A 26,949-nucleotide genomic window follows, 5' to 3' on the forward strand; every position below is an offset into this window, starting at 1 on the left:
AGACCTTAGTGGAGCGTTCCATTCACACCTGACTGATGTTTGGTGTTGAACAGCAGAAATGTAGCGATGGAAGAGGAAAAGGAGATTAGTCTGAACACAGACGGGATGGAAGAAGACGAGGCCAAAAGCAGAGCAGAGGTGATGATGAGGCAGGGAGGGAAGGTGAGACTAAAAAGTTGCAAGAGCAGATGAAAGATGATAGATAGAGCGGCCCGTTGGGTGAGGAGGGTGAGAGAAAGAGCCAGGAGGAAAGAGGAGAGGGAGGCAGGGAGGAGGAAGCTGTCAGAATGATTTGAGCTTGTCCTCGGCGGACCCTGACACTGCACTTTTTACACAGGCAACGCGTGTGTGTGTGTGTGTGTGTGTGTGTGCGTAGCTTAGTGTTTATAAAGCAGGACTACACACTAAACACCATGGATTAATAATAGGATGTAAATAGGAACCTCTCAAAATGTCAGCTGACTGCATTTAATGGCATGTGTCGTTGCCTCCAAAGCTTGTTGAACCAAAGTATGAAGTTAAAGACATACAGTAGTGTAAACTTCATAGATCAATAAATCTGAGATCATTTGTTAAAAAAAAACAATGTAAACGTTGGTTTTAATCTCCAGGATAAACACTCTTATTGATATTGTGGGAAAAGTTTTTTTTTCATTCTTACTCTGATTTCTTGTTTTTCGTCTCGAGAAAAGGACACTGACTTGTTTTGCAACATTTTTGTTCCCGGTATTCCAGCAGGATTCGAAACTTTCCACGTAAGCAACACAATAAACATCTGCCATTGTTTTACTTGGACTTTAAGCGACGTGGGAAACTTTACCGACATTGTCAATAATTTCAACCTTTTACATTTTGTTTTCTCGAGCACATGATCTTAATTTATTGATCCATGAGGACTTACGTCTCTCAGCAACATTAAAGCGTCCGTGTTAAACAAAATCAACTTTTCTGTGCTTTAAACATCGTAAAGTTCTATTAGGGTTTCATACACATGGCTAAAGTGTTTTTTTCATTGATTCCATCAATCGCTAGATTAATGCAGGGTGAGCCCAAACACCTCGCTCCAATTTGATGACGCGTTCCCACTCTGATGACGAATTTGATGCGGCACTGAGCTGGAGAAGCCGCGCCTCCAGGAAGCTCTCTGCTGCGATTGACATGTAAACAGACACGCCCACGAAGGTGAGCATTTCAGCATCCTTCATGCAGTGCTATGTATGTATTTTCTACTGTCTATGTATGGACGCCCCGCCCCCAGCTGGGCTGCGGAGTGGGTGGGAGGAGCCCTACGTCACCATGCGGGGAGGAGGAAGTCAGTGTCTCAGAAAGTGACTTTTCAGAGGCTAAACCTCTGGAACACAGGCGAGTTTGGGAAAATAAATACTATGTTTTTGGGGTTCTTAGAACAAACGGAGATGATATGGGACCTTTAAACGATTACAATTGCAAACGCAAATACTTTGACCATCAGTTGCAGCCAAAAGGCCCCTCAGAGGTAGCCTGAGTTTTACGAGTTCATCATGTGATTTGGACATGCTCCGCCTCTCACACACACACACACAGCAGCCTTTGATGGACATACACTGACTGTCATGTGATAGGAAAACAGACGTCCCAGTTAGTCAGAGCTGCTCATGGATAGAGTTATATCAGCTGGGACCGAGGTTTTACTGACTCTCAGTAACGTCTCACCCTCAGCTGCCTTGTTTCACTTTCAGCTTCCTCGTAAAGGCCCAACAATTAAAAAAAGCCTTTTTTTTTGGACTCGAGAGCTATTGATTCTGGATGCTGCAGCAGGCTTGACAAAAAGTGATGCAATATAGATTCCCGAGTCCTGTCGTAAATTGCAATCAAGGCGCGATGGATTGGTTTTGTAGTTTGAAAGCAACACAACAAAGTCATCCTTAAAAGAAATCAGTGATATGATGATTAAATGTGACGTGAAAGGCCATTAAAGGATTTTAAGTACGTGTGTGTGTTTGTGTGTGAGTGCTGGGAAATGCATTGGTGAAATAAATGGATTAGTAATGAGAGTTTTGCTTGATGTTATCTAGAAAGTGGCGATATTATCAGCCGATATTTAATAATATCGGTCGACATCGATATTGGGTTTTTTTCCATATTGAAAAACTAATGTGTGCTGTTTCAGACAACACAATAAAAATGAATATGTCACTTTTTACATTACTAAATTTAAATAACATACTTTTGCAAAGACAATGTCAAGAAGTGTTTAACTGTTATTTCCATTAACAAATATGGGCAAAATTGTTATTAGGGGCACATTTGACAAAAAAATATGTTTTTTTTTTATTTTAATGGTGGCCATATTGGATATTGCTCTATATGCAAGATATAGTATTGTAAACCATTTTATCATAATCCTTGTCCCCAAAAGCCTACATTTTGCCTCAAAGATTATGTTTATACGTCTAAAAGAACCGAAGTTTTGGTTAGATTGAAATTCGCAATACGGATGGTGGCCATCTTGGATCTTGATCAGAGCAAGAGCCAAGATTTACAGTATTTTAAGATATATTATTGAATTCCTTGACCCTGAAAACCTATAATTTGCAATTGGGATCATGTTTTCTATGTCAAATAGAATCAAAGTGATGACAAAATATCAAAATTTGCAATATGGATGGTGGCCATCTTGGATTTCTTGATTTTGAGTGGGAACCATTGGTTTGCCAGTGTGGATCCCATTAAAAATGGATTCAGCATACCTTTAAATTCCATGATTTTCAACATCCCAAATGTGCCCCTAATGAAAATTCCACCCATATGTCATGTCACTGAAAATCTGATTGGGGCAGAAATTAGTTGTTTAGTGTTGGACATTATCGGGTATCGGGGAAAAAAAGAGGTAATGTCAAACGTCACAAATGTTATCGATTTAGTATCGTCCGTGAAAAGAAGTTTCCTCACCCAAACAGGACTTTTTTTGCGATAACGCTGATATCGCTGTTTGACGCCTTAAACATCAAAGCCACTTGTTTGAGATGAGAAGGAATGGACATGAATTTTCTTTGCTAATAATTAATTGTGCGCAGTGTAAGGGTGTAAGAAAAATTAGATTCAGCGATATATCGCAATATTTCACCAAATGTTCAAATAGATTTTTTTTTTTAAATCATGTTTTTTTAACAATAAAAAAAACATTTAATTGCACCAACATATGCATAGCACGAAAATACCCGGTTACTAGGTGTCACTGAACGCACCATCAGGCATTTTATCTGAAAGTTGATTGGTACTTTTATAAATGTATGTGGCTACTTAAAAAAAAAAGTATTTAGGAAATTAACAGAATCAAAATCTGTTGTAGAAGCAAAAGTCAAACTTTTAGTTTTTTATATTAGTACTTCAATTACAGTGACCATTTACTTGTTCTCGCAAATTAAAAAAAAAAAAATAAATTGTATTTCATAGCATTTTGCACCTTTAAATGTGAAATTGAGTTGTCCCTCACTATAACACTGTTCACCTTTCGCTGCCTCGGTGTTCCGCTGATTTTTTTTTTACAGTGCAATTTTGCATGCATTTTTTTTTTTACAGTGTATGAACGCACATTGTGTTCTGCGTCCTGATTGGCTAAGGGAGAACCTGCACATTGTGTTCCGCGTCCTGATTGAAAGTATTGAACTACTGCGACTGTTTCACATGACAAAAGCCAATCAGAGTCTTTGTTGACGATGACGTCAGGCCGTCAACACGGACACCGGTCTGTTCACCCATTCAACCATAAAGTAGAAGCTGTGTGACCACCTGGAGCTGCATGACACGGCCTTTATAACCGGGACCGGACGAGGACGGGTTTGGCGTGGAGGAGAATCAGCGAGGAGGTGGTAGTAGCAGGTAAAAGTTCTCTATGTAGCACTGAGCTAGGATAGCATTAGCTGCTAATCACACCGGTTTTTTTCATTGGTGGTTTATGTTAATGAGAGGAGAAAAAGGAGCACAGCTCCTCGCTGGATGTGTCGCTAGTGGGCGGGGCTTCGCTTCAAACGTGCATATTAAGCAAATTGGGGAAATGTTTTGATCCTGCGGACTCTGAAGTGTGTATGTTTGCAAGTTTTCTCCCCGACAAAACCCAAAATGTCAACGTCTGTCTGAGAAAAGTGTATAAAGTGTGTGGGGAGGGGTTTCACGGCCTTAAAACACGTATAATAATTGTAAAAAATAAAGCTGACTACTTCACGGATTTCACCTATTGCAGATTATTTTTAGAACGTAACCACCGCTATAAACAAGGGACTACTTTATATCGTATTGCGACATGAAAATCGTGAATCGTATCATCAGATTCATGGCGATGCACACCCCTAGCGCAGTGTGTAAACGTCTCTACTCCTCAGTCTCTTCGACCTTTGACCTCAACAGCTCAGTTTCAGCCTACCTTTCCACACACACACACACACGCACACGCGCACACACACACTGCAGGCATTTGGCGCCTGTGGACCTAAATAGCTCCGTGCTAAAGGGATGGTGTAAATAACAGCCTGTTAGGGCCTGAGATATTAGATACAGTATGTCATGCTCTGAACCAAAGGCCTACACGTCATGCTTAAAGCAAACTAAAGTGAACATGTATACATTGTATGTTCTATTGCTATAAATAAGTCAAACTCCGCTGTTTGAGCAACTGCATTGCCTCCTGGGAAGCTACTGGACGTTAAACGGATGTAAGAAGCCTGAAGAGGAGCAGATGTAGTAGAAAGCTGACCAGAGTGTCAACAAGAAATAAAACTGGAAACATTAGCATGAGGTGGAGAAAAACAGAGGTATGGTTTCCATTTCTTTGGAACAGTGAAAGAAAACAAAGCCAGGTGGACTTTCTCCAACCTCTCAGCTGCTCAACAAACAGTAAAATATTGATGCTTCCACGCCCAACAAAGCAAACGTCTGAATGATTTTCTCCTCCTTCTGAGAAAAGGACATTCACCCATCTATAATTGATGGAGCTGCAATGTTAATAAGTGGACCGGAGCACAAGAACGGTGTTTGCAGAGCTCATCAGATGTTTCAATCTGTGGCTTTTTACACCCACAGTCAAACGTTACACTATAGTATGAATAAAGAATCCTCACCTTCTTGCAGTAAAAACATAATGCATGCTGACAGCAGAGGGGCGGAGCTTTATGTCTTTATTATGACACTGGGATGTATTTAAACTACCTTTGTTCCTAAAAGTAGAATTACTCAAATATGCATGAGTTTTTAAATGGAATACAAACTTCTTATTGACAATCTTAAAGCTGCTCAGTTTTATCAGATAAAGACATAGTTTAGGCCTCATTTATCAATAAATCAAAGATAATTAGCTCAAAAAAAGATTTTAAAGGTTGAAATTGCTGCTCAAACATTTATTTTCATCTCCACTTGTTTGGAAAGTCTCCCATTGCATTGTGAGATGTAGAGTCTCATATACGGATGCATAGGATCGTTTTTACTACGGTATTTCCCGTGATATCACCACATATTAAATTTTGGCCAGATTCAGATTTTTCCATGTAAACCCCAAATGCACTTTTTGACACAACTTTCAGTTTGTGAAACTACCGGAAAAGTGTTGGAAAGTCAGTTTGGCTGAGTTTTTGGAGGCAAACACAATAAATCACAATATGAATGAAGTAAAACACTTCTAAGCATCCACTCATTCATGATCGCAGAAAATGGACAGAAATGACAGAATTGACTTCCTGAAACAGAAATGACAAAATTGTTTTGTTTTTTTTTCATAGGAAAATCAAGCTAATATTGCAATATGACAAAAAATATACGGTACCCTAACGTTGGGCAACTCCATCACAGCGAGGGCCATTAACATGTGATCGTATCTGATCAAAGGGCCACATGATCAACATTCATGGCAGCATTTAAAATAATGATCAATCAGAGCATTAATACAGGTGGAAAAGGGGTTTTTCTTTGTTTGTGGTTTAGTTTTCTGTCATTTTCAGCATTTTTTTTGGCAATTTGTGCATTTTTGGGGTCATTTTCTGCACTTTTGATGTTGTTTTCTGTATTATCCTGTCATTTTGTGTAATTTTGTTAACAGTTTGTGTGTCTTTGCAGCTATTCTGTGATGTGTTGTTGTTTTGTGTGTTTTTGTAGTCATTTTGTGTGTTTAAGTGGTTGTTGTGTCTGTCTGTCTGTTGTCATTTTATGTTTTATGATTTATTTGTATTTTTTGGGGAAAAAATTATGCATCTGTGTTATGTTTGGCTTCATAATGCTTTCAACTGCTTGAGTTACGATTTTAGGGGATTTGCTTTAGGGGGCCACAAAAACTTAGACTGAGGGCCACATGTGGCCCCCGGGCCGTCAGTTGCCCATGCCTGCCCTAACGTGCATGTACATCACACATTTACACATCGTATTTTCTTATAAACGTGTGTGCAAAGCGACGACAAAACCTTGCTACCTAATTCCGCAATATGATAAACTTCACCTCCTGAGATCGAAATAGCTACTGTACATAAGCCACGCCTACATGTTTTGGGACAATATCACACACACACTGTAAAACAAGTGGTTTAATGTCTAACTAGTGCACTATTAAATGTGTATGGCATCCTACTGCTAGATTAAAGTATAAAGGCATAATATCTACATTTGTATCTGCTACGTGTCTCTTTCTTACCGCCGAGCAGGCGCCTCCTTTAAAAAGATGTTTCTAATCCCACTATTTGAATCAAATAAACAAAAACAAATTTTAAATCAACCCCAGCAGTGACATTTGATGCATGGGAACAAAGTCTGTTCTCATTTGTGGTAGCATTGAGCTTTGCTCTTCTGGGAAACGATTGGCCCTTCATTGCATGTGAATGTTACTTTGATGCTTTTTAACAGTATTTACCTTATTGCAGTGGCTTGAGCAACATTCAGCGAGATAATGCTGCATGCTGCCACAAAGCAAACATGGCTCCAGTTTAAAGCGTTGGCTTGGTTTTACCGTTCTTAAATCCATCCACTTCAACGTATCTGAGATGTGCTTGGCAAGCAGAAAAATGCACAAATGACTTGAAGGATCCACTGCTGCCAGATGCCACAGCGGGCATGGGTAACTGGTGGTCCCCCAAGTAAAAAGAACAGAATAATGACAGAAAAATACACAAGATGACAGAAAAAGACAACAAAACAAGTGACCACAGCAACACACAATATGAGAGAACTACTCAATAACAAGAACACAAACAAAACACAAAAACTACACAAAACTAGTGAAATACATATAAAAGAAACCTCACCAAAAACACACAAAATGAGAATACAAACAAAAATGAGAGGGTATCCAGAACACACAAGATAAAAAAAATAAAAAATATACACAAAATAACTCAAAACACACAAATTGACATAAGAAAATACGCAAAATAGATGATAAAAACAAACAAGATTGAAGAAAAACTTACAAAATGACAGAAATACACACAAAATGACTCCGAAAACATACAATGATAGAAGAAAATACACAAAATTAGTGAAAAATATACAAAGAAAATTGAAGAAAATACACAAATTGACAATAAAAACACAATTACATGAACACACAAAATGAGAAGAAAATACACAAAATGACTACTCAAACAGACAAATTGAGAAAAGAAAATACGCAAAATGATTGAAGTATATAGAAAAAACAACGGAAACCCAGATAAGAAGATACCGAGAACACACAATAAATACACAAGATGACTACGACAACAGACAAACTGAGAGAAACAAATAAACAAAATGACATTAAAGACAACACGCATAATGATAACTAAAACAAACAAAACAACAAAATATACAAAAAATAGAATAATAATGTTTACATTCTACATGATGATATGAGTTGTCATATTGTGGCCCTCAGACATTTTTATGGCCCCCGTGCTGTGATAAAAGCTGCCGTGTCATATCTCCAGCTGACCACCTGTTCTGTGTACACAACACATCCCTCAGCTGTTCCTCTTTTATTGATAACTCCAAAACAAACACTAGCGTACATGTTTTCTCTGACATTTCTTTGTTCTCGCTGCACAAACGAAGCCAAACAGCCGAACACAACGATGGACACCAAATCCTCTAATCTTTGTTAATTCCTCCAAAGTGTGAAAACTGTGCCGGAGCAGTGAATGTGTTGTAATTAGACGTTGATAATCAGAGGCGAGGGACCAGAGGAGATCCCACAGTGATTATTATGGGATAGTCAAAGCCAGGGAAACAGGAGGTGAGTGGGCACACATCAAATAACTCACACAGAGACACTGATGGAGCCTGTGTACAGAGTCCGGCTTTTTATCTTCCTTCAAAGCCAAAACAAAATCCAAAAACAACTTTGTTTTACATGTAGTTCTGCTCCAATTTACACCTACAAGCATGAAATGTAGGTTTTTTGTCAGCGGCCCCCAAATTAAACATACAAAGTGACAGAAAAATACACAAAACGAAAGTGAAAATACATAAAAAAATACAAATAATTACAACATTGCAGGAAAATACAGTAAAAAACAAGAAAAGCACAAACAATACTGGAAATACTACAAAAATGAATAAAACGACAACAGTAATACACAAAATCAATCCAAACGACACAAAGCAACAAGAAAAATACACAAAATTATTCTAACTAAATTACAGAATATGACAAAAGTACACAAAAAGACAAGAAAATGACGATATTTGGTTTCTTCCAGATCACAGAATAAAGTTTAAACTTTATAAACATAAAATGACAACAAAAGCAAACTGATGACCATAGCAATACACAATATGAGAGAAAATACTTAATAATAAGAAAATACAAATCACAACAAAACTATGCAAAATGAATGTCATATATAGCAAAAAAAAAAAAAAAAAAAAAATATATATATATATATATATATATAAACAAAAAACAAAATGACCACTAAAACACAAATTGAGAGAAGAAAATACACAAAATGACATTAAACACACAAAAATAAAGAAAATTACACATAATGACTACTAAAACACAAATTAAGAGAAGAAAAGACACAAAATCATAGAAAAACACAAAATAAATATACACAAAACGAGAACAAAAACACACAAAACCACAAAAACGCCTGAGATTTGGTCCTAAAAAATGATCGTATGCTTGTTGGTGTGAATTGGTGCAGAACTCCATGTGAAAACACAGTGATTTAGTTTTTATCTATGAGTTCAAAGAGAGTTCCATCTTTCCCAACATTATTCTTTAAATGAAATTAAAATCATTTATCACCAAACTCAGCAGCCACGCCCCTTACCTGCAGTCCAGCTTCTCGATCTCAAAGTGTGGGTTAAAGTTGAGGACGATGCGTTGGGAGGGTTCTGGGGCCGTGATGACCCAGCGGCAGTTCTGATGAGGGGGGTACTCCAGCGGGTAGCCCGGGGTGGTGATGTAACCCGCATTGCTGGCATCTAAAAGGCCCCCACATGGCTCCGAGGCTGGGTGGACACAGAGAGAGAGGAACCGTGGTTGAGTTGCTTTAACCGGCCTATTATCCATGGGGTCAAATTGACCCCATTTCATGCTTATCATTCAAAAAATAACAGTTTACTTTTTTTTTGGCTTCATATTTAATGACCTTTCCAAACTTGATGAGTACAATTGATTGATCATAAAATTATAAAATAAAATTTAATGTGCTGAATGCATATTCAACCCCATTGGTGTTCCTATGGGGTCAATTTGACCCCAAGCTGTTTTAGCTCTGGAAAACATTTTTTTTTTTTTTTGCCAGGAAACAATAATAGTATTCTTGCATTATTATATAATCTTTGTTTTTTCTTCACAACAAACTAACGACTCAATATCCATTGCTTATATTTTATAAATCTGGAAATATCGAATAACCCTAAATATGTTGCAAAAAAGATTACAAAAGATTTTCAAGATAAATTAATTCTAATTTAAAGGTTTGTCCTGATGGTGGAGCTAGAGAACAGGTCAATGTTTCATTATCAAAGAGTTCTTTACGTATTCAACAAATAAACAAAGTGCCTGACACTAAAACTTGGTCGACAATTTTCTAAAAATCATTTTCTGGAGGCAAATATCCCTGGGGTCAAACTGACCCTGAGAGTAAAATGTGTTAATATCACTCAGTTGTGTTTGCTTATCTGCACTAACCAGCTAGACGTAGGAAGTCATTCCATTTAACTGAGATGCAGATGTGATACTGATTGAAAGTTGTGTTTGTAAAGACAGGAAGTGGGATTTTATAGTCCGTCTTTGTATCTCAGGGGGTCAAAGGTCAACGTAGCATCGTGATGCTACACAAAGACGCCATTCTCACCCATTTAAGCCACTAGCACACAGTTGTCCACATGCCACCGTCACTGTCACAGAACCAATCCACTTGTCAGCGTTACGAGTCCGTCATGTCACACACAAAGCTACGCATTCAACTGTTAACACACACACACACACACTCTGTCTGACGTCTATACTGTGTGTATTGTGCAGAAAGCTGGCACCGTGGTTGGATAGACTGTGCAGGATGCATGTGTGAGCTGAACTTCTTCATTGTTTAAGGTTTGTGAGTCAGAGTTAAGATTAAACCATCCAAGTGTCCATATGATCAACGCCATCGTTGTTAAGTCCAAACCATCCTGACAGATGACGTGACCCCGTTCTGAACCCAGTGGGAAAGACTCATGAAGGTTGTACGATGCTTGCTTTGAAAAATATCGACTTAATTGACAAAAACATATGGCAAACGTCACGGGACTGCATGAAGAAAGGTTTGTGGGAATGCTTCAGCTAAACTGTAGAATGTAGTGATAGATGGTTGGTCTACAGCGGAGTAACAATAAAATGTCTTTGGAGTCACTTTGATCAACTTCTAGCCTCAAACATACAAAATAGAGCGAAATATTATTACAATCTGACCTTTTAGTGCTTATTCATGTCCCGACTTAGTCGCAATAGCCTTTCAGTTGAGCTTTCTTTGGCAATTTTGGGTTGACTATCCCTTTAAAAAGAAACTAAACTCTGAAAGTGTTGGTTGACGTGCATCTAGGCTGGAAATCTAAAAAAAATGCCTCGATTACGGGCGGGGCTCCAGCAGCAGTTAAGACGAAAGAGGGTGACAATTGAAACTCTGCAGTTTTATAGTAGAGAAGAAGAGCTCTCCAAAGAGACCTTTATCTCTCCTTAAACAGTGCGCTGACACGCTCTGGTGGCTGGAGTTAGCGAGTCAATCACAGACTGTTGAAGGAATCCCACCAAAAAGGACTTCTATTCTCAGGGTTTGTCCGTGATTACTTGCCAACGTCAGCCATCAGAGCATCAGCCACGCACTGTTTAAGGGGAAGTTAAGGTCCCTTAGGAGAGCTCTTCTTCTCTGCTTCATTGTTTACTAAGAAATCGCAGAAGTGGAACTGTTTCCCCCTGCGGTCACAGGTTTTTTTCGGGTCACAACAAAAGAGGTTTACTGTACATCGACATCTTTAACTTTTATTAATTATTTAAAGCAACTAAAAGCAGCACAAGTTGACATTTTGACTAATGATCTACAAATCAGGCTGAATATTTCACTCCAATAGAAAACAATGGGATGTTTACAGGCAGTGGGGCCGTGTGACATCATCAATGATTTCAAGATGGAGGAACACAGGCTCTAAAACTGTAAAATAGTCCCACTTTTAAAAGGCAATAAAACGAATATGGTGCAAAATAATGAGTTTTATTAGGCATAGATCTACTAATAAGTGCATTTCAAAGGTTTTAGGCCACATTTCTAAAAACAGTGGAGGATCCCTTTAAACTCAATTTCAAATAGATTATCTGCAGCTAGCTAAACTGCACGATGCCGCATGCAGGATGAAGATAAATCAGATTTGATCTCCAACAGTGGCTCCATTGGACATGATTGTTTTGGTAAAAAAACTGATCTATCAGTGCAAGACGGATGGCAGATATGGAATCATGTGACACAGTTTGGAAAAAATGGAACCATCAGGTCTCATGTGTGTGTGTAACCTGATGATGCTGACCCATTAGCCCCCGCTGTGCTGTGGCATTTTATTTATCTGTGCTGTGCTGAGAGGAGTGACATGGCCAAGTCAAACTACTCAGCAGAATATGACAAGTTTTCCTGCTATTAATAGAGCGGCTACTGTAAGCCTATATACTCTAAATGCAGCCGTTAACACACACACACACATTCTTCATAAACACATTAGAGAACACCTGTAAGATTAGCCCACCTACAGCCTCACATATAGCTTCAATCTGAGAGTCATAAACCATAATCTGATTTCACTGTCTGTGAACAGTTAGTAATCCCCACTGTGTGACTGGTATAGTTCGTTTCTGCCTCTCGCTACGAGCCAACTATTCCTGTCCATCTCCTGCAGCCTGTTTCCAATCCCCCTGGTGACATACAGTAATACCAGAGTAGAGTTACCAAAGCTATGCAGCTCAGCCAGATGCATTTCATCTCCGCACCACCTGGATTAGTGTTTAACCACCTCGGAATTTTACAGCAACATCGGCCAAACGGCTACTTTTAGCTCTCTGCTTAGCTTAGCTAATCGAATGGAGCTCAACTAAAGGTGACGCAGAGGGTAAGAAATGCAAAGATCGATTATAAAATAAGAGTGATTATAAGCCTAAAGCTTAGAGTATGAGAGGATTATTGAACGGTGAGTCAAAGATGGGTCATTAGAATGTGATCGTTTCTGATCAGAGGTGATAATTATCAATATTCATGCAACTATTTAGAATAATGACCAATCTGAGCATTAATACAGGAAAGAATAAAGGCTTTTGGAATCAATTTGTGGATTTTTGTTCTCATTTTGTCCATTTGTGTAGTCATATTGACTGTTTTGTCATTTTTTTCGAAGAGTTTTGTGTTTTTGGAGACACTGTTTATTTATTACCATTTTGTGTATTTCTGATGACATTTTGTCTGTTTTTCTTGTCATTATGTGGTTGTTTTTCATCTGTTTAGTGTTTATGGAGTCATTTTATGTATTGTTGTCATCATTTTGTGTAGTTTGGATGTCTGTTTTTGACGTGTTTTATGTTTTTGGAGTCATTTTGTGTATTTTTGTGGTCATTTTGTCAGTTTTTGTTGTATCTTTGACGGATTTGTAGTCACTTTGTCATTTACGTCTGCCAGTTTTGTATTTCTGTTGTCATTTAATCAGTTTTTGTTGTCATTTTGACTGTTTTGTGTATTTGTTTTAGTTAATATAATTGTTTGAGGGGCTGGATGTGGCCCCCCGACCTCCAGTTGCCCATGTCTGCTGTAGGTCATAAATATAACTTTTTTAATTCATCTTCCTTTACTGATCAGCCTCACAAAAGAAAGACAGTTTCATTACACCCGATCGATAAGATTTATTTCTGCAAATCGATTTAATAATCTCCTTCCACACGTGCAGCATTAAATTATTCATGAAAGTATAAAACTGGCACATAAAATACAAAAGTTACCAACACATCCAGCATAAAAATGCATCAATGCTAATTTGTATTCAATGCAAGTTGTGGGTGTGAGGAGAGGTCATGCTGAGTTAGGAAAACACTGGAGATCATTGCAGAATTACAAAGCAGGTAAAAGACCGACTTTGTGCTTTCGGTGAGAATAAAGATGCCACATCACAGCATCTCTGCATGTTGTCCTGCTCTTAACCTCCGTTCGTTTGCTTTTTCACTCCACCTCATAAACATAAACACCAACAGGGAGTCGCTGTATTTAGACGACAATGCACAAGCACAAACCACCGCCGCAGAGCACCGCTTCTCCCCCGCAGACTGTGGCGTGACTAAATTGAGACCACACAGGCAGAAGCACATACAGCGGCTAGGCTAAATGGTGCTAAGTAGTCAAGCAGAGTTATAGGACAGGCCGATGCATTATTTATGACTCTCTGTAGCCATGATATTACCGTAGATCCTCCTCCCAGCACACACACACATACATACACATACGTGTGTGTAATACAGATGTAGTCCAAACTATGGGTGTGCCATCTATGGTAGTGGTTCTCAACTTTGGGGTTAGGACCCCAATTAGGGTCGCAGGACACTTGGAGAGGGTCACCAAATGTTTTCAAGAAATGAAGAATATTTTTTAGGATGAGCTACAGGACTCAAAACGCCCTCACTTTGTTCTACTTGTTGTTGTGTACACTAGTTAAAATCACTACTCCTCCGTTATTCATGAACGGATCGGGCTGAAATTTAGTAGGTATAATCTATAAATGTGTACGCATCAACGCTTGGAGTCCGATTTTTGATTTGGGCCCCAGGGGGGCCCCAAAAGAAAAAAGTGGCGTGGGAGTGGACGAGGTCCGGTATCGGCTCTGTATCGCTGCAACACCAATACCAAAATCCGACATCAATGTTGCACGTCCAATGCTAGTCTTTTTTTACTCAGTCATATGACTGTATTCTCGGAAATAAGATACGTGTTATTCAGCACAGAGATGTTCAGCGGGCCTGGTCGTAGTTCATCTGAACTTGTTGAACAATTTGAGCCAATTTTTGCTCATTTTTACCCTTTTTCTGCAACAACAGCAATAGTGTTTAATTTTGACTTATTTTGATCACTTTTTCTTGCCATATTTTTGCTCCTTTTAATGCATTTTTGCTAAATTACTCCCATTTCTGCCACTTCTCCACCAAATTTCAATACCTTTTCTGCACATTTTCTCCACTTTCAAGACATTTTCAGCACTTATAAACCCTTTCCACCTAATGTCACATATGTTGACCCATTATTGTGACTTTTTTTTTTTACCTTGTCTGCACATGCTATCAAAGGTCAACACTACAAGAAGTGCAATCATTATGAGACAGCAATGCATGTTTTGTTATTGCAGGAAAATAAATTGATTAATTTTATTGCTTAATTGTGACCATCACCAGCCCTCCCTAAGGAAGGGTAAGAAATATTTTATTATAGCGAGGATATAAAAAGGGAGAGCAGTGTTACACCTAGGTGGAGGGGGTGGGGGAGGGGAAAGGGAGCAGGGAGGAGAGACTCAAGGTAGGAAATATAAAAGGTGGGGAAGAGCAGCCCACCAGACGCCCCCAAGATCCCAGGCCGAGAGGCAGCCACCGCCCCTCCACACACACATCCGAGGAAGCCCCAAGCAGCCGAGCACCCAGCGCATCCCTCCACCGACATCAACCCCCAACCCCAAGGCCCCCCGCCAGCATTATTATGACTTTTAACCTCTTTTCACTATATTTCATACTTGTTTTTACCAATTTAACCACATAAAGATTGTCATTCATTCCCATTATTTGCCAGTTTAAACTAATTGTTCCAATATTGACACTTTGAACCATTTTTACAACTTTTTCTGTCTGTTTTTGACCACTTTAATTTGCAACTTTTAACCAATTTCTCTGGTTTTTAAAATCTCAATTCACCACCGTTTCCACCATTTTTTTTCTGATTAAAACAAGGATTTACATCTTTAAGATGACCATATACTATGACGCTGGATAACAGTGGATATTATTCATAGAACAAACATCATTTTACTGACTTTATGGATGGACCCCAAAAATCTCTCCCCTTTATTCCCCCTTATAGATGGTCCTGTCTCTACATGACTGTTCTTCAATGTTCATGTCTGTGTTCAACCACCTTCAGCTACAGTGGGGGTCCCCGCTCTCTGGAAGCTTTATTTTGGGGGTCGAGGGCTGAAAAGCTTGAGAGCCAACATCTAAGTAACCTCACGGTTCGGTTTGATTTGATTGCGATTCAGTATTTATCACAATATTAACGATTATCACTTTGTGGCTACTTCATACTTTTAGACAAGATACATGTGTTGGTATCCATTAATTAAAGTAACCAAACAAATGTACTCAAGTACAAGTAAAATTACTGATTTAGAAATATACTCAAAAAGGAACCCATAAAAGCAAATCATTTACAGTAACGTGAGTACTTGTAATGTATTACTTTCACCTCTGCACACGCCACACTAACATTCCACCGATTGGTTTTTTCATAGAATCAAATCCGACGGTTGCTGGTTGGACTCACATGCTAATGACCAAAGCTTATTTACGGATTCCTTCCGCCTCGGAGGATGTCTGATTTGGTTTTAAACAGACACTTTTCAGCCCTGAAATAAATCGATTTGCTGGTCTGCAAGAAGAACTTTGCTAATGTGTTTTTGTCTGCTTTTATTTCCATCAGTTTGACCCCATGTTGAAAGCATTAGTCTTTGTTTCTAACACAAATTGGGATCCCGTGAACCGAGCAGATAGCGAGGAGGAAAAGTGACTGTGCGTGTTTGTTGCATTATCATTACTGCGACCTTGCAGGAAACAAGTACCTAAATTAAGCAATCAATATATTCTAAACATCTGCATCGAGGCCTGAGGGGAGAATACTAATTCCCTCCTTAGTTTGTATTTGCTTGTCTAAGGTTTTTTTAATAATATATTCTGATCAGAGGGGCTCGCTTTGAGCTCCTCACACACTCGAATAACCTCAGGCATGGTTTTCCTGAAAGATGACGAGTTATTTTTGTCTATTATTATGTGGAAGTCAAGGAAACATCAAAGCAAACAGCAGACGCCTCTGAAGAAGACTGGCAGTTCACAGTCGAAAAATGTCAGGAGATCAAAGTAAATTTCCCGTAAAAACGTTTGTCTGAATAAATTAAATCTAAACATATTATTCAAAAAGACAAAATGAACTTGCTTGAATTACTACGCAGAAGTCAAGGGAACATCAAAGCGATCAGCAGACGCCTTTGAAGAAGACTGGCGGGTTGATAGATGAAAAATGTCAGGAGATCAAAGTAAATTTCCCAAAAAAGGTTTGAATTAATGAAACCTTAACACATTATTCAAAAAACACTTGCCGGAATTATTACGCAGAAGTTAAGGAAACATCAAAGCGATGAGCAGACGCCTCTGAAGAAGACTGGCAGTTGACAGTCAAAACATGTCAGGAGATCAAAGTAAACTGCCTGAAAAACGTTTGTCTGAATAAATAGAACCAAAACATATTTAAAAAAATAGACAAAAAGAACTTTCTGGAATTATTAGGTTTGCCTGATAAACGTTAAATGAAACCTTAACATAAGATGACACAATGTATTGTGCGTGACCTGAGGAAAATAAATATATATATTTGGATTGAAATCAAAAAGCCTTTTAGTTGCTGACACTTGGTAAAGCTCTGGAAAGGACAGAGATAAAGATAAAATAAAGATAAAGAAGGGAAGAAGGAAGGTATCAGAAGAAAGGGAGAGTAACGTGGAAAACATCTGTCTCTCATCATGAGGAAAGGAGAACGTCAGCAGCTCCGACACGCATACACACAAACAGGTGGGGTCGTGTACTAAGGTGTGTGTGTGTGTGTGTGTAACAGGGAGTAACAGAACAGAGGCTGGTGGAAAGAACACAATGAAAGAAAACGCGCTCTTAAAAATAGAACCAGTGGAAAAAAGGGACAAAGAAAAGAAAACATGTTCACCTAAAAGTCTCTGACAGAATAAAATAAAATACACCTTTATTCACCTCAGAGTGGAGACACGTGGAATGTTACAGCAGCTCACAAACAAGAAGTTAAAACAAACAAGATTAGAACAATTAAAAAACCAATAGTTTAAAGTAAACAACAACAGATGGACACACAATGTTTAGATATTTAAGTTAAATATTACAGTGTTTCCACAGAAATTCTTAACATTTGTCATATGTAGTAGTTGTTGTCAAGGATTTACAAAGATTTTTTTTTTTAATTAACCAATTAACACATCTGTCAGTAAACATGATAAATGCTGAGCGTAGATTGTCAAACACACAAAATGACAACAACAAAAAAATACATAAAATGACAACAAAAGTTACCAAAATTATTCCAAAAACGCACAAAACCGCAATAAAAATTCCACAAAAACACATTGTATTTTCAACACCGTGAACGTTAAACGCACACATTATTAGAACAATGTGATCTAAAGTCAGTGTTTAGTGTGTGAAGATAATCTGTGAAAGCCTCTCCACACAGTGATGTGTAGATTATGGAGCTTCTGAATGAATGAAAAAACATTGACGAGAAACATTTTTGCCAGCGTTTATAATAATGACGACCAATCTGAGAATTATCAAAGGACAGAAATCAGGGTGTTTTTGTGGTCGTTCCGTGACTTTTTGTTGTTGTTTTGTTGCCATTTTGTGTGTTTTCAGTTTTATTTTCTTTTGATGTGTGGTCGGTTTGTGCATTTTTTTTGCCTTTTTGAAGTCGTGTGTATTTTCCTGTCATTTTGGAGGGGGTTTGTTGTTGTTGTCGTGTTTGCTATGAGTCACATTGTATATTTCACTCATTTTGTGGTTTTTTTGTCCTCTTGTGTATTTTTGTTGTCATTTTGTTATTTTTCTCTCATTTTGTGCATTGTTGTTTTGAAGTCATATGTATGTCATTTTGGGGGGGTTTTGTTGTTTTGTATGCTACAAGTCATTTTGTGTATTTTTCTCTCATTTCGTGTTATTGAAATCATGTGTATTTTTCAGTTCTTTTGGGGGATTTCTGTTACTTTGTGAGCTATGAGTCATTTTGTGTATTGTTGGTGTCATTTTGTGTATTTTTTTGTCATTTCTGTGTATTTTTGAGTGATTAGTGTATTTTTGATGTCATTTTAGGATTTTTGAGTAATTTCTGTGTATTTTTGTCCTTTTGTGGTTTTAGAGTCTTTTAGTGTATATTTTGTTTGTCATTTAATTTGTTTCTGTTGTCATTTTGTACATTTTTTTTATCTCCTTTTGTTTTATTTTGTGTGTTTTCCTCTCATTTTGTGCATTTCTGTATCTTTGTTGTGTGTTTTTGCAGTAAGTTTTGTGTATATTTGTTGTCATCGTATGTTACCGTTGTCGTTTTGTACATTTCTCTGTCATTTTGTAAAATTTTTCTCTCCTTTTGTGTTATTTTGTGTGGTTTTTAAGTGATCTTTTCTGGTTTTGTGCACTTCTGGATACATGTATTAATTTTTGTAATTTTCCAATGTTGTATTTTGAAATTTTTGTGCATTTTTGAGGTTTTAGTTGCATATGTCTGAGTTTTGGGAGATTCCCCCGTTGTGGCAACACAGTGTAAAACAAAGATGTGGAGAGTTTCTTTATTAGAACTCAAACTGAGGAGCCATGAAACTGAAAACAACAGCAGCATGATTTAGCGTGAAGGGAGAGAACGAGGAAAAGAACGCGTCTCCCTGCACTGCTGAGGAGAAACACAAAGACCAACTTCTACGTTTGAAGAAGAAGAAAAAACAACAATATCATCATCACTCTCAGGTCTGCAGGGCGTACAAACAAGCTACAAGCTGGCCTCCTCGCTCTCTCTAATTACTACAGTCATTACCAACGGCCGGTGAAGACAGCAGAATACTAACAGTTTACTAATGACATGATAACTGTAATTAGCACATCCTGCTCAACCAACTAATGGTGCTTTCCTTTTTACACATGAAAGAGAGAGGAAGAGAGAGACAGAGAGAGCGAGAGAGAGAGAGAGAGAGAGAGAGGGAAGTCAGTGCTAAAGGTTAATTAGCTTTATACGTCTATTCGCTCATTGCAGACCAGGTTTGATGATGTCAGAGGGGAAAAATTACATTAGACGTTAAAAAAAAGTACAAAATAACTAGAAACAAGATGAAAAGTATCACTTTTTATTCACTTTTGTAGTTTAGTGAAAGTAATTTGCTAAAACTATCATATTTAGTGGTTTCTATCTGCTGCTGCTTAAGAAAATAAAACGCTACAGAACAAAAACTGCACTTGATTCGGTTCCTAACTCAGGGTTTTTCAACCTTGGGGTCCTGACCCCATGTGGGGTCACCTGGAAACAAAATGAGGTCACCTGAAATGTCTAGTAAAAATGAAATAAAAAACAGTATTTTATTGCAATGTAATTGATTGATTTATTTATCTATTTTGCACAATTAAAAAAAGAAAACATATTACAAAAATGGATAAAAAAAAAGCGTAGGATGAGGCAGAAAGCTCAGATCTTAAATAATTTTTATTCTTTTTCAAATTAAAACACCACACACACTCTCAAACAACTGAATTCTATTTCTATGCTTTAAATTTGTCAAATAATAATGTAGTTCAAATAAAATGCAGTATAAACATATCTGAGTTTGCTACTCTGTATTTAAAAAACAGTATAAAAAGTATCAAAAAACTAACTTTAGAGGAAAAAAGTCTCGCCAGGAATTGGAAATTGTTGCAATACATATTTATAGTGGATACAAAATATTTATTAGTAACTCACATTATATTTATTGTAAGAAAGTTGATGATGTAAATAGTGTGATTATATAATTCATACCGTTTACTGGTGCAGCCAGTTGATTATATATCAGTGCATATTGAACATAAAATCATTAATTATATATAAAAAATAATAGGGATATTATTGTAATGAATTATAGTGTGATACGGGGGTCAAACTGATCTTTATACAGTTTTTCCTTGTTTTTACAGTATTATATTTTTTAATTTGTGTTCGAAATGAATAGATAACGAAAAATCCAAAATAATAGAAAAAAAGTTATGCCGTAGTTTGAAAATGAAGGTGCAATCTGCAGACTGGAGCCCCCTGGTGGCTGCAGAGGTTCCTACATTTGTGTTAGTTTGCAACAATAAATTAATCTGTGTATTAGCATCTACTTTTATTCTCCTCCCTGTCAGGATTTTAACTTTTCCCCGTCACACTGCGCTAACGTAATTTCTCTGAAATACATTCACCAACTTTCAGTGGAAGAAACAAAAAAGCAAACGACGACAATCTGAAGAACCAACAACATTGATTATTGAAGTCCTGCTTCGGTAATGACTTTGGATTGTGGAGAAATAACATGAATGATTTGTTTTATCGACGACTCAGTGCTTACACAGCACTGTGGTCCATGATTACGTAACACTTAATTATTACAAGACAAGCAGCCTCATGTTGTTTTATTAAAATAGAAACGTGGCTCATGATGATGATGTTAAAGCTTTTTGATCCTTCAGATCACATTACAAACACTCTGCTGAGACCCAACGATCCCACCCAATCACTGCTGCCAAAAAAAGTAATCTGATTACTCCTTTAAAAAGTAACTTAGTTACTTTACTGATTACTCAACATTAAAACACCAACCTGATTTCAATAAAAATTCAATTTTAAATAGTAACATTAACAATATCCTGACAAAAAAAAAAAAAAATCATGTTTTTCTTTCTTGAATTAATTTTTTGTGAAATATTAGGAAAAATGTGATGGTTTGACCCGAGGGTCACATAATTAATATTTATGTCAGTGTTTGGAGCACGTAGTTTGTCATTTCCCAATAATCGTCTCACTGCGGTGGGCTATAACTGTTATGTAGCTTTGAGCAGCACACAAGAGTGAATATTTCGCTATTTTCACTCCATGATCTGTCTCAATCTCTGCTTAGAAGAGGCTTTAGTTCTCAGATGTGAAAATAGAAGAGAAATACGTCCACTCAACTGACACGTTGACTTGTTTCCAGACAAGCGCAAGCTAACCCTTCGCCTATTCAGCCGGGTTATTTTTTCGGTGCATCACTACGTGTAAGCAAACCGACTTATGAGTCGGCGGAGAATTTTTTAAAAATTACTTTATTTTATTTCGCGCACCTTTAGATTGTATATCGCCATTTTTGTTCATTTCGCTACATTCCTACTAATTACTGGTTTACAAATAATAATGCGTTAGACTACTGGTTATTGAAAAAAGTGGTGATATTAGAGCAATAACTGCCCCTAATGCATGTTAATTTACAATATTTGTGTCTATACAAACAAGTGTACATAAGGACTATAATTACTGGTTATTAAGGGTGTAAGAAAAAAAATCAATTTGGTGACATATCACAATATTTTACCGCGTGATTATCGTATCGATGCAAAAAAAAAAAACGATTTTTTTTAAAAGATATTTTTTAATGAAAAAAAACATTTAATTGCGCTAACATCAGACCTTGTTAAACTACCTCACTCATTGCATTTTAGTCCGGAAGTTGATTGCACTTCATTTTCATAAAACATACTGGACATTTATAGATGCATGTGGTTACTTTTTGTTTTTAGGAATTTAAGAACTTAACAGAATCAGAATCTTTTGTAGAAGCAAAAGTTTGATGTAATTTGACAGTTTGAACCACTTATTTTTGATATTTGTTCTTGAATTACAGTTAGTTGCTATTTACTTGTTCTCGCAAGTTTAAAAAAAAAAGTTGTATTTCATACTATCTTGTACTTGTAAAGGTGAAATGTATAATATTGCAAAGTATATGGTATTGTTTGGCATCGGTATATATCGTATCGGGACATGCAAATTGTGTATCATATGGTCAGATTCATGGTAACGCACACCCCTACTGGTTCTACATGGATGCTACTACCTGTGGTCCCTTCACCCACTGCTATAACCGTCTGTATATACTTCTTAAACTCAGTGTGATGTTGATCCTGTTTCATCATTGCAGCTGATTCCAGCTCACACACACACTATGGAAACAGACAGCTGGTCTTGAGTGGCCAATTACGTCCGTTTATCTCCCTTCCAGGCTCAGCTGTGATCAAACAGAATAATGAAACTGGATATATATATATATATATATACACACACACAGTATATATGTGTGTATGCACTTGTGTCTAACTTGGCTTTCCTTGCTCGTCTCTCAGGAGACAACAGAGGAGAGGCATCTATAAAAGTTTAGTGCTGAGGAAGCTGCATTCTGCATAAAGACGACCTGCATGTGTTACCAGCAGCAGGAGGAGGTTTCACTGGGATGGAAAAAAAAAACTGTTTGAACTGGTGTCAGCAGATATTTGGTAGACAAATAAATAAGAGGATTTCAACATATACAGTCAGACACAGTCGTGACACTTTGATAAAAGGTGTGGATTTAGGACAGCAGCCGATTCTTGTTGTTGTTTTAGGTTTTGGAGTCATTTTTATACATTTTTTGTTTTCCTTTTATATGTTATTGTGTATTTTTCTGTCATTTTGTACATTTTCGGAATCATTTATGTGTTTTTGCTGTCAAGTTATTTGTTTTTGGAGTCATTTAGTGTTTTTTTGTTGTTGTTTTGGAGTCATTTTTTTGTTTTTCTTGTTCTTTTGCTCGTCATTTGGTGTATTTTTCTGTCATTTTGTACAATTTTGTAATCATTTTTGTGTGCTCTTGTTGTCACTTTTTGCTTTAAGAGTCATTTTGTCTATTCTTGTTTTGGGGTAATTTTTTGTTTTTGTTGTGCTTTTATGTTTCATTTGGTGTGTTTTTCCTTCATTTTGTGCCATTTTTTGAGTCATTTTTGTTGTTCTTTGGTGTATTTGTGTTTTTTGTACTTTAATTTGTCATTTAGTCTTTTTTTCCGTCATTTTATGCCGTTTTTGGAGTCATTTTTTTTGTTTCTTGTTGTCCTCTTTGGTATTTTTTTGTCATTTTGTGTCATTTATGGAGTCATTTTTGTTGTCACTATTTGTTTTTGATGTCATTTTGTGCATTCTTGTTGTCATTTTGGGTTTTGGAGTCATTTATTGTTTCTTGTTTTCCTTTCATTGTAACTTTCTGTCATTTTGTGTGCTTTGGTAGACGAATAAATAAGAGGACTTCAGCATCCAATCAGTGCTGACTTAGGAAAGCAGTGATATCAGAATGTTTCATCACCAGATACTGCTGATAAGTCTTTATATTTGGAGGGAGACTTGGTTGATGCTCAGAGTAACAGAAGAATTGATGGGTTTCTCACATCAGAAAGTGATTTAAAGTCTAAAGCGTGGATCGACTGAGCTTCATCCAACATCTGGATGAGTTCAAGTTCAAACCTACAAAACCTCCTCCTGGAGAAGATAAATCTCTCAAATCTGAAAAGTTACTTTCTTTTTCACAGCTGTGCCTTTTTTCTCCTTGTTTTTTGGCAAATCTACATCACGTAGAACATGAGGAGAGAAAAGAAAAGCTGCTGAGGTTTCAGATTGTTGGGTACAGCTGCCAAAAAACACAATCAGACATTTTTAAGGTTTACATGAAATACGCTCAATTCTGTTCCCAAATATGGAACTAAAAGTATCTATTTCTATCAAATATGTTCACATTGATGCTCAGCTTGTTCTGAGCACAGATGTATAGAGTACTGATATATTCTACTTAAGCAGAAGTACTGTTACTTGACTGATATTGTATGCAAGTACAAGTATGTAAATGAAAATACTCAAGTACAGTAGCTCAATTAAATAGTACTCAGAGTTACTAGTTACTTTCCCTTGCATTCAGTAAACATTTCATGTATAAAAAGAATTGGAACTTAATTTAATTTCCACAAAATAAAAGGTTTGTCAAAATGTACAATTCTTTTTTTTTTTTTTTTTTTAAAGTAAATAACACCAATGAATTAAATTCTAAATCAGTATAGCAACATTTATGAACTCTAAAACTATGAGAAAATAACCAACTTTCATTGTTGTTTTACATTACGTTTTATCTAAATGAGCGGTTATGATGTGATGCATTTGATTGTTGTCTGATCATTTCATTTTATGTAATTTCACAATGTCTATTGATCATTTTAAAGCGAAAAATATATAATTTACTCACAAACGGTTGAGTGTAGAGATGGAACGTATTACTTAATTTAAGCACTATTTAGAATTATACTCAGAAAAAGTACAATTACCTATAAAAGCAACTCAGTTTCAGTAACGTGAGTACTTGTAATCCATTACTTTCTCCTCTGCCCAAAGAAACGTTCAGATATTTAAGGTTTACTGGAAATATGGAAAATAAAAAGTCTATTTCTGTCAAATGTATTCAAAAAACCACTGGTCCTGATGCTGAGCTTGTTCTTGGTGAAGTTCATCTAAAAAACACACAACATACAGACGCGTTTAGGGGCTCTGCACGCGCGCAGCATCATGGCACAAATTACGCACCGGAGCCGGAGCGCGTGGACAGTGCGTAGCGCAGCTTCCCAGACACAAAACTGAGGAAAGTGAGAGTATCTGTAACGTGCTTTATGTGGAACGTGGAAGAGGTTTAATGATGTGGAGTGTGTTGGACCAGCCGCGCACACGCACGGATTGTGTCGCGGACTCGGACAGAACGAAGGCGCGCAACCGGCAACAGCACGTGTGAGAGAAGAGAGGAAAGATACGTGCAACGAGTCAAGAAAATGGATTTAAAAACACATCGATAGGACACAGATCTGAACCTCCGATCGCTTATAGCACATGTGTCAAACTCATGGCCCGGGGGCCAAATCCGGCCCTTTGGAGCATCCAATTCGGCCCGCAGGAACACGTAAAAATGACAGAGGAAACATGAATCAGTGTAAACTCAACACTCCTGGTGCTTATATCGCATGATTGCAACGTTTTCAGTGTAAAACTGTTGTAAAAACTCAAAATTCTTACAAAATCCTTCACTTTTCCTCAAGTGATTCCATATTTTTCCCTTAATTAAATAGAAATTGGTCACAAAATGTAGGAAATTTAAAGTGAAGACCCCGTTGGGACTGATATCTGTCACTTATTGCTTGGATATGGTCAGTTGCTTACATATTTATATGATGTTTAAAAGTGCAAACTAGGAAACAGTAATGTTGAAATTACTCGTTTTCCTGCATAAAATCTGTGGAACCACTTGAGATCAAACTGCTCCGTATATTTGGCCCCTGAACTAAAATAAGTTTGACACCCTTGAGTTAAACAACTGTCATATTGAGAGATTTTCCTCCTAAATGTGCCCAAAAGTGATTCCTAATGTTTCCATACATTACAACATGTTCTTGGAGTATTTAGATCACTAGTGTATAAATCCAACCTTTTGATTGGATGATCTGAGCAGGTAAACCCAAGTTTGAAACTCACCCACTTCCTGTGCTTCCAATGATGAAGGTAGAAAAAGAAAAGCCAGAAAACATCCACAGATCCATAATAAATCCATCTTTGTCACTTCTCCTTTCCCTGTAGTGCTCGTATTTCGTGTTTCTGTCACGAAATGCGCAGTCCAGTCCTGTCCAGTCCAGTCCTTTCTGCTCCTGTTGGTTCAGGTTCAGGTTTAGTTCCGAGCGCAACGCGACCTGTGTCTGAGATCCAAACCCAGAGCTGCGCTAACAAAGATATAATCACACTGGACTCGTGAAAGTTGTCTTTTTCAACTTAATTGGACTTTAACTGTGCATTAAACATAGTTTTAAAAGCACTAAATCCATTGCGCGTCAAGTCCAATTTTACTAAAAAACTAACAAAATTATAAAAGTAATTAAAAAACAAGGGTTAGTGTCTGTAAAAACTGTAAACCCCCCTTAATTTTGAATGAAATTATTATTGTTTCCAAATGTTTGGCGTATTTTCCCCCTTTTTTTGCTCATTGATGGATGAAATATTCCAAAGTGTTCCTCTTTGTTTCTCCTTACGGACAAAACGCGTAAATGGAAAAGAAATGTCCTCCTTAATGGGGTCCTCCGATTGGCTGCTTGAGTCCGTTCTGTGGCGGGGATGTAACGCGGGATCGAGCCGGCTTCTGTGCGTAAAGCGGCGGTGTGCGCGCTCTGCTGCTGCCGCACTGGAGGTACTGGAGGGACTGGAGCTGCTCCTTCCTCTCCAGTCTCCACTGGGCTTGTGGCGGAGAGCAGCTCCCGCTCACTCACTCACTCACTCACTCACTCACTCGTCTCGGCGTGGCCGTGCACAGTTGCGCGCGCACGTGCATCGGATTACATTTGGCACCTCGTCCCGCCTCCGGGCAGCCCCTCACTGATTAAAGAGCACTTCCATCTCCTTTCTCTCCCCTCTTTCTTTTCTTTTCTTGACCACTTTTCCTCTCATTTCGTCCCATTTCTCCCTGAACACCATCCATCCTCCTCTCTTTATTTCTTTTGATATGAAAATCCAGTCTTTTAGCCCCACATGTACCTGTGATCTTAGTGCA

The 26,949-nt window shown here is 37.6% G+C and overlaps 1 protein-coding gene and 1 long non-coding RNA gene across 4 annotated transcripts in view; one reads left to right on the forward strand and one right to left on the reverse strand.

Moving 5' to 3' along the window:
- Positions 1-26,672, reverse strand: part of LOC114455457 (neuropilin-2-like) — a 140,779-nt gene extending 114,107 nt beyond the window's left edge. For all 3 annotated transcript variants that reach the window (XM_028436705.1, XM_028436704.1, XM_028436703.1), the window contains exons 1-2: positions 25,887-26,672; positions 9,273-9,453 (exon numbers count right to left, since the gene is read on the reverse strand). In XM_028436705.1, the coding sequence (XP_028292506.1) occupies positions 9,273-9,453; positions 25,887-25,962 (257 nt within the window). In that variant the 5' untranslated portion in view covers positions 25,963-26,672. The remainder of the gene's footprint in view (positions 1-9,272; positions 9,454-25,886) is intronic.
- On the forward strand, positions 9,895-21,756 carry LOC114455460 (uncharacterized). Its single transcript, XR_003672682.1, has 3 exons — positions 9,895-10,099; positions 10,199-10,200; positions 21,747-21,756. It is a non-coding gene; the product is annotated as an uncharacterized LOC114455460 (long non-coding RNA).
- Positions 26,673-26,949: the final 277 nt, after the last annotated feature.

This window comes from Gouania willdenowi, chromosome 21 (genome assembly GCF_900634775.1).
Source record: "Gouania willdenowi chromosome 21, fGouWil2.1, whole genome shotgun sequence".
In the NCBI taxonomy this organism is placed as follows: Eukaryota; Metazoa; Chordata; class Actinopteri; order Blenniiformes; family Gobiesocidae; genus Gouania; species Gouania willdenowi.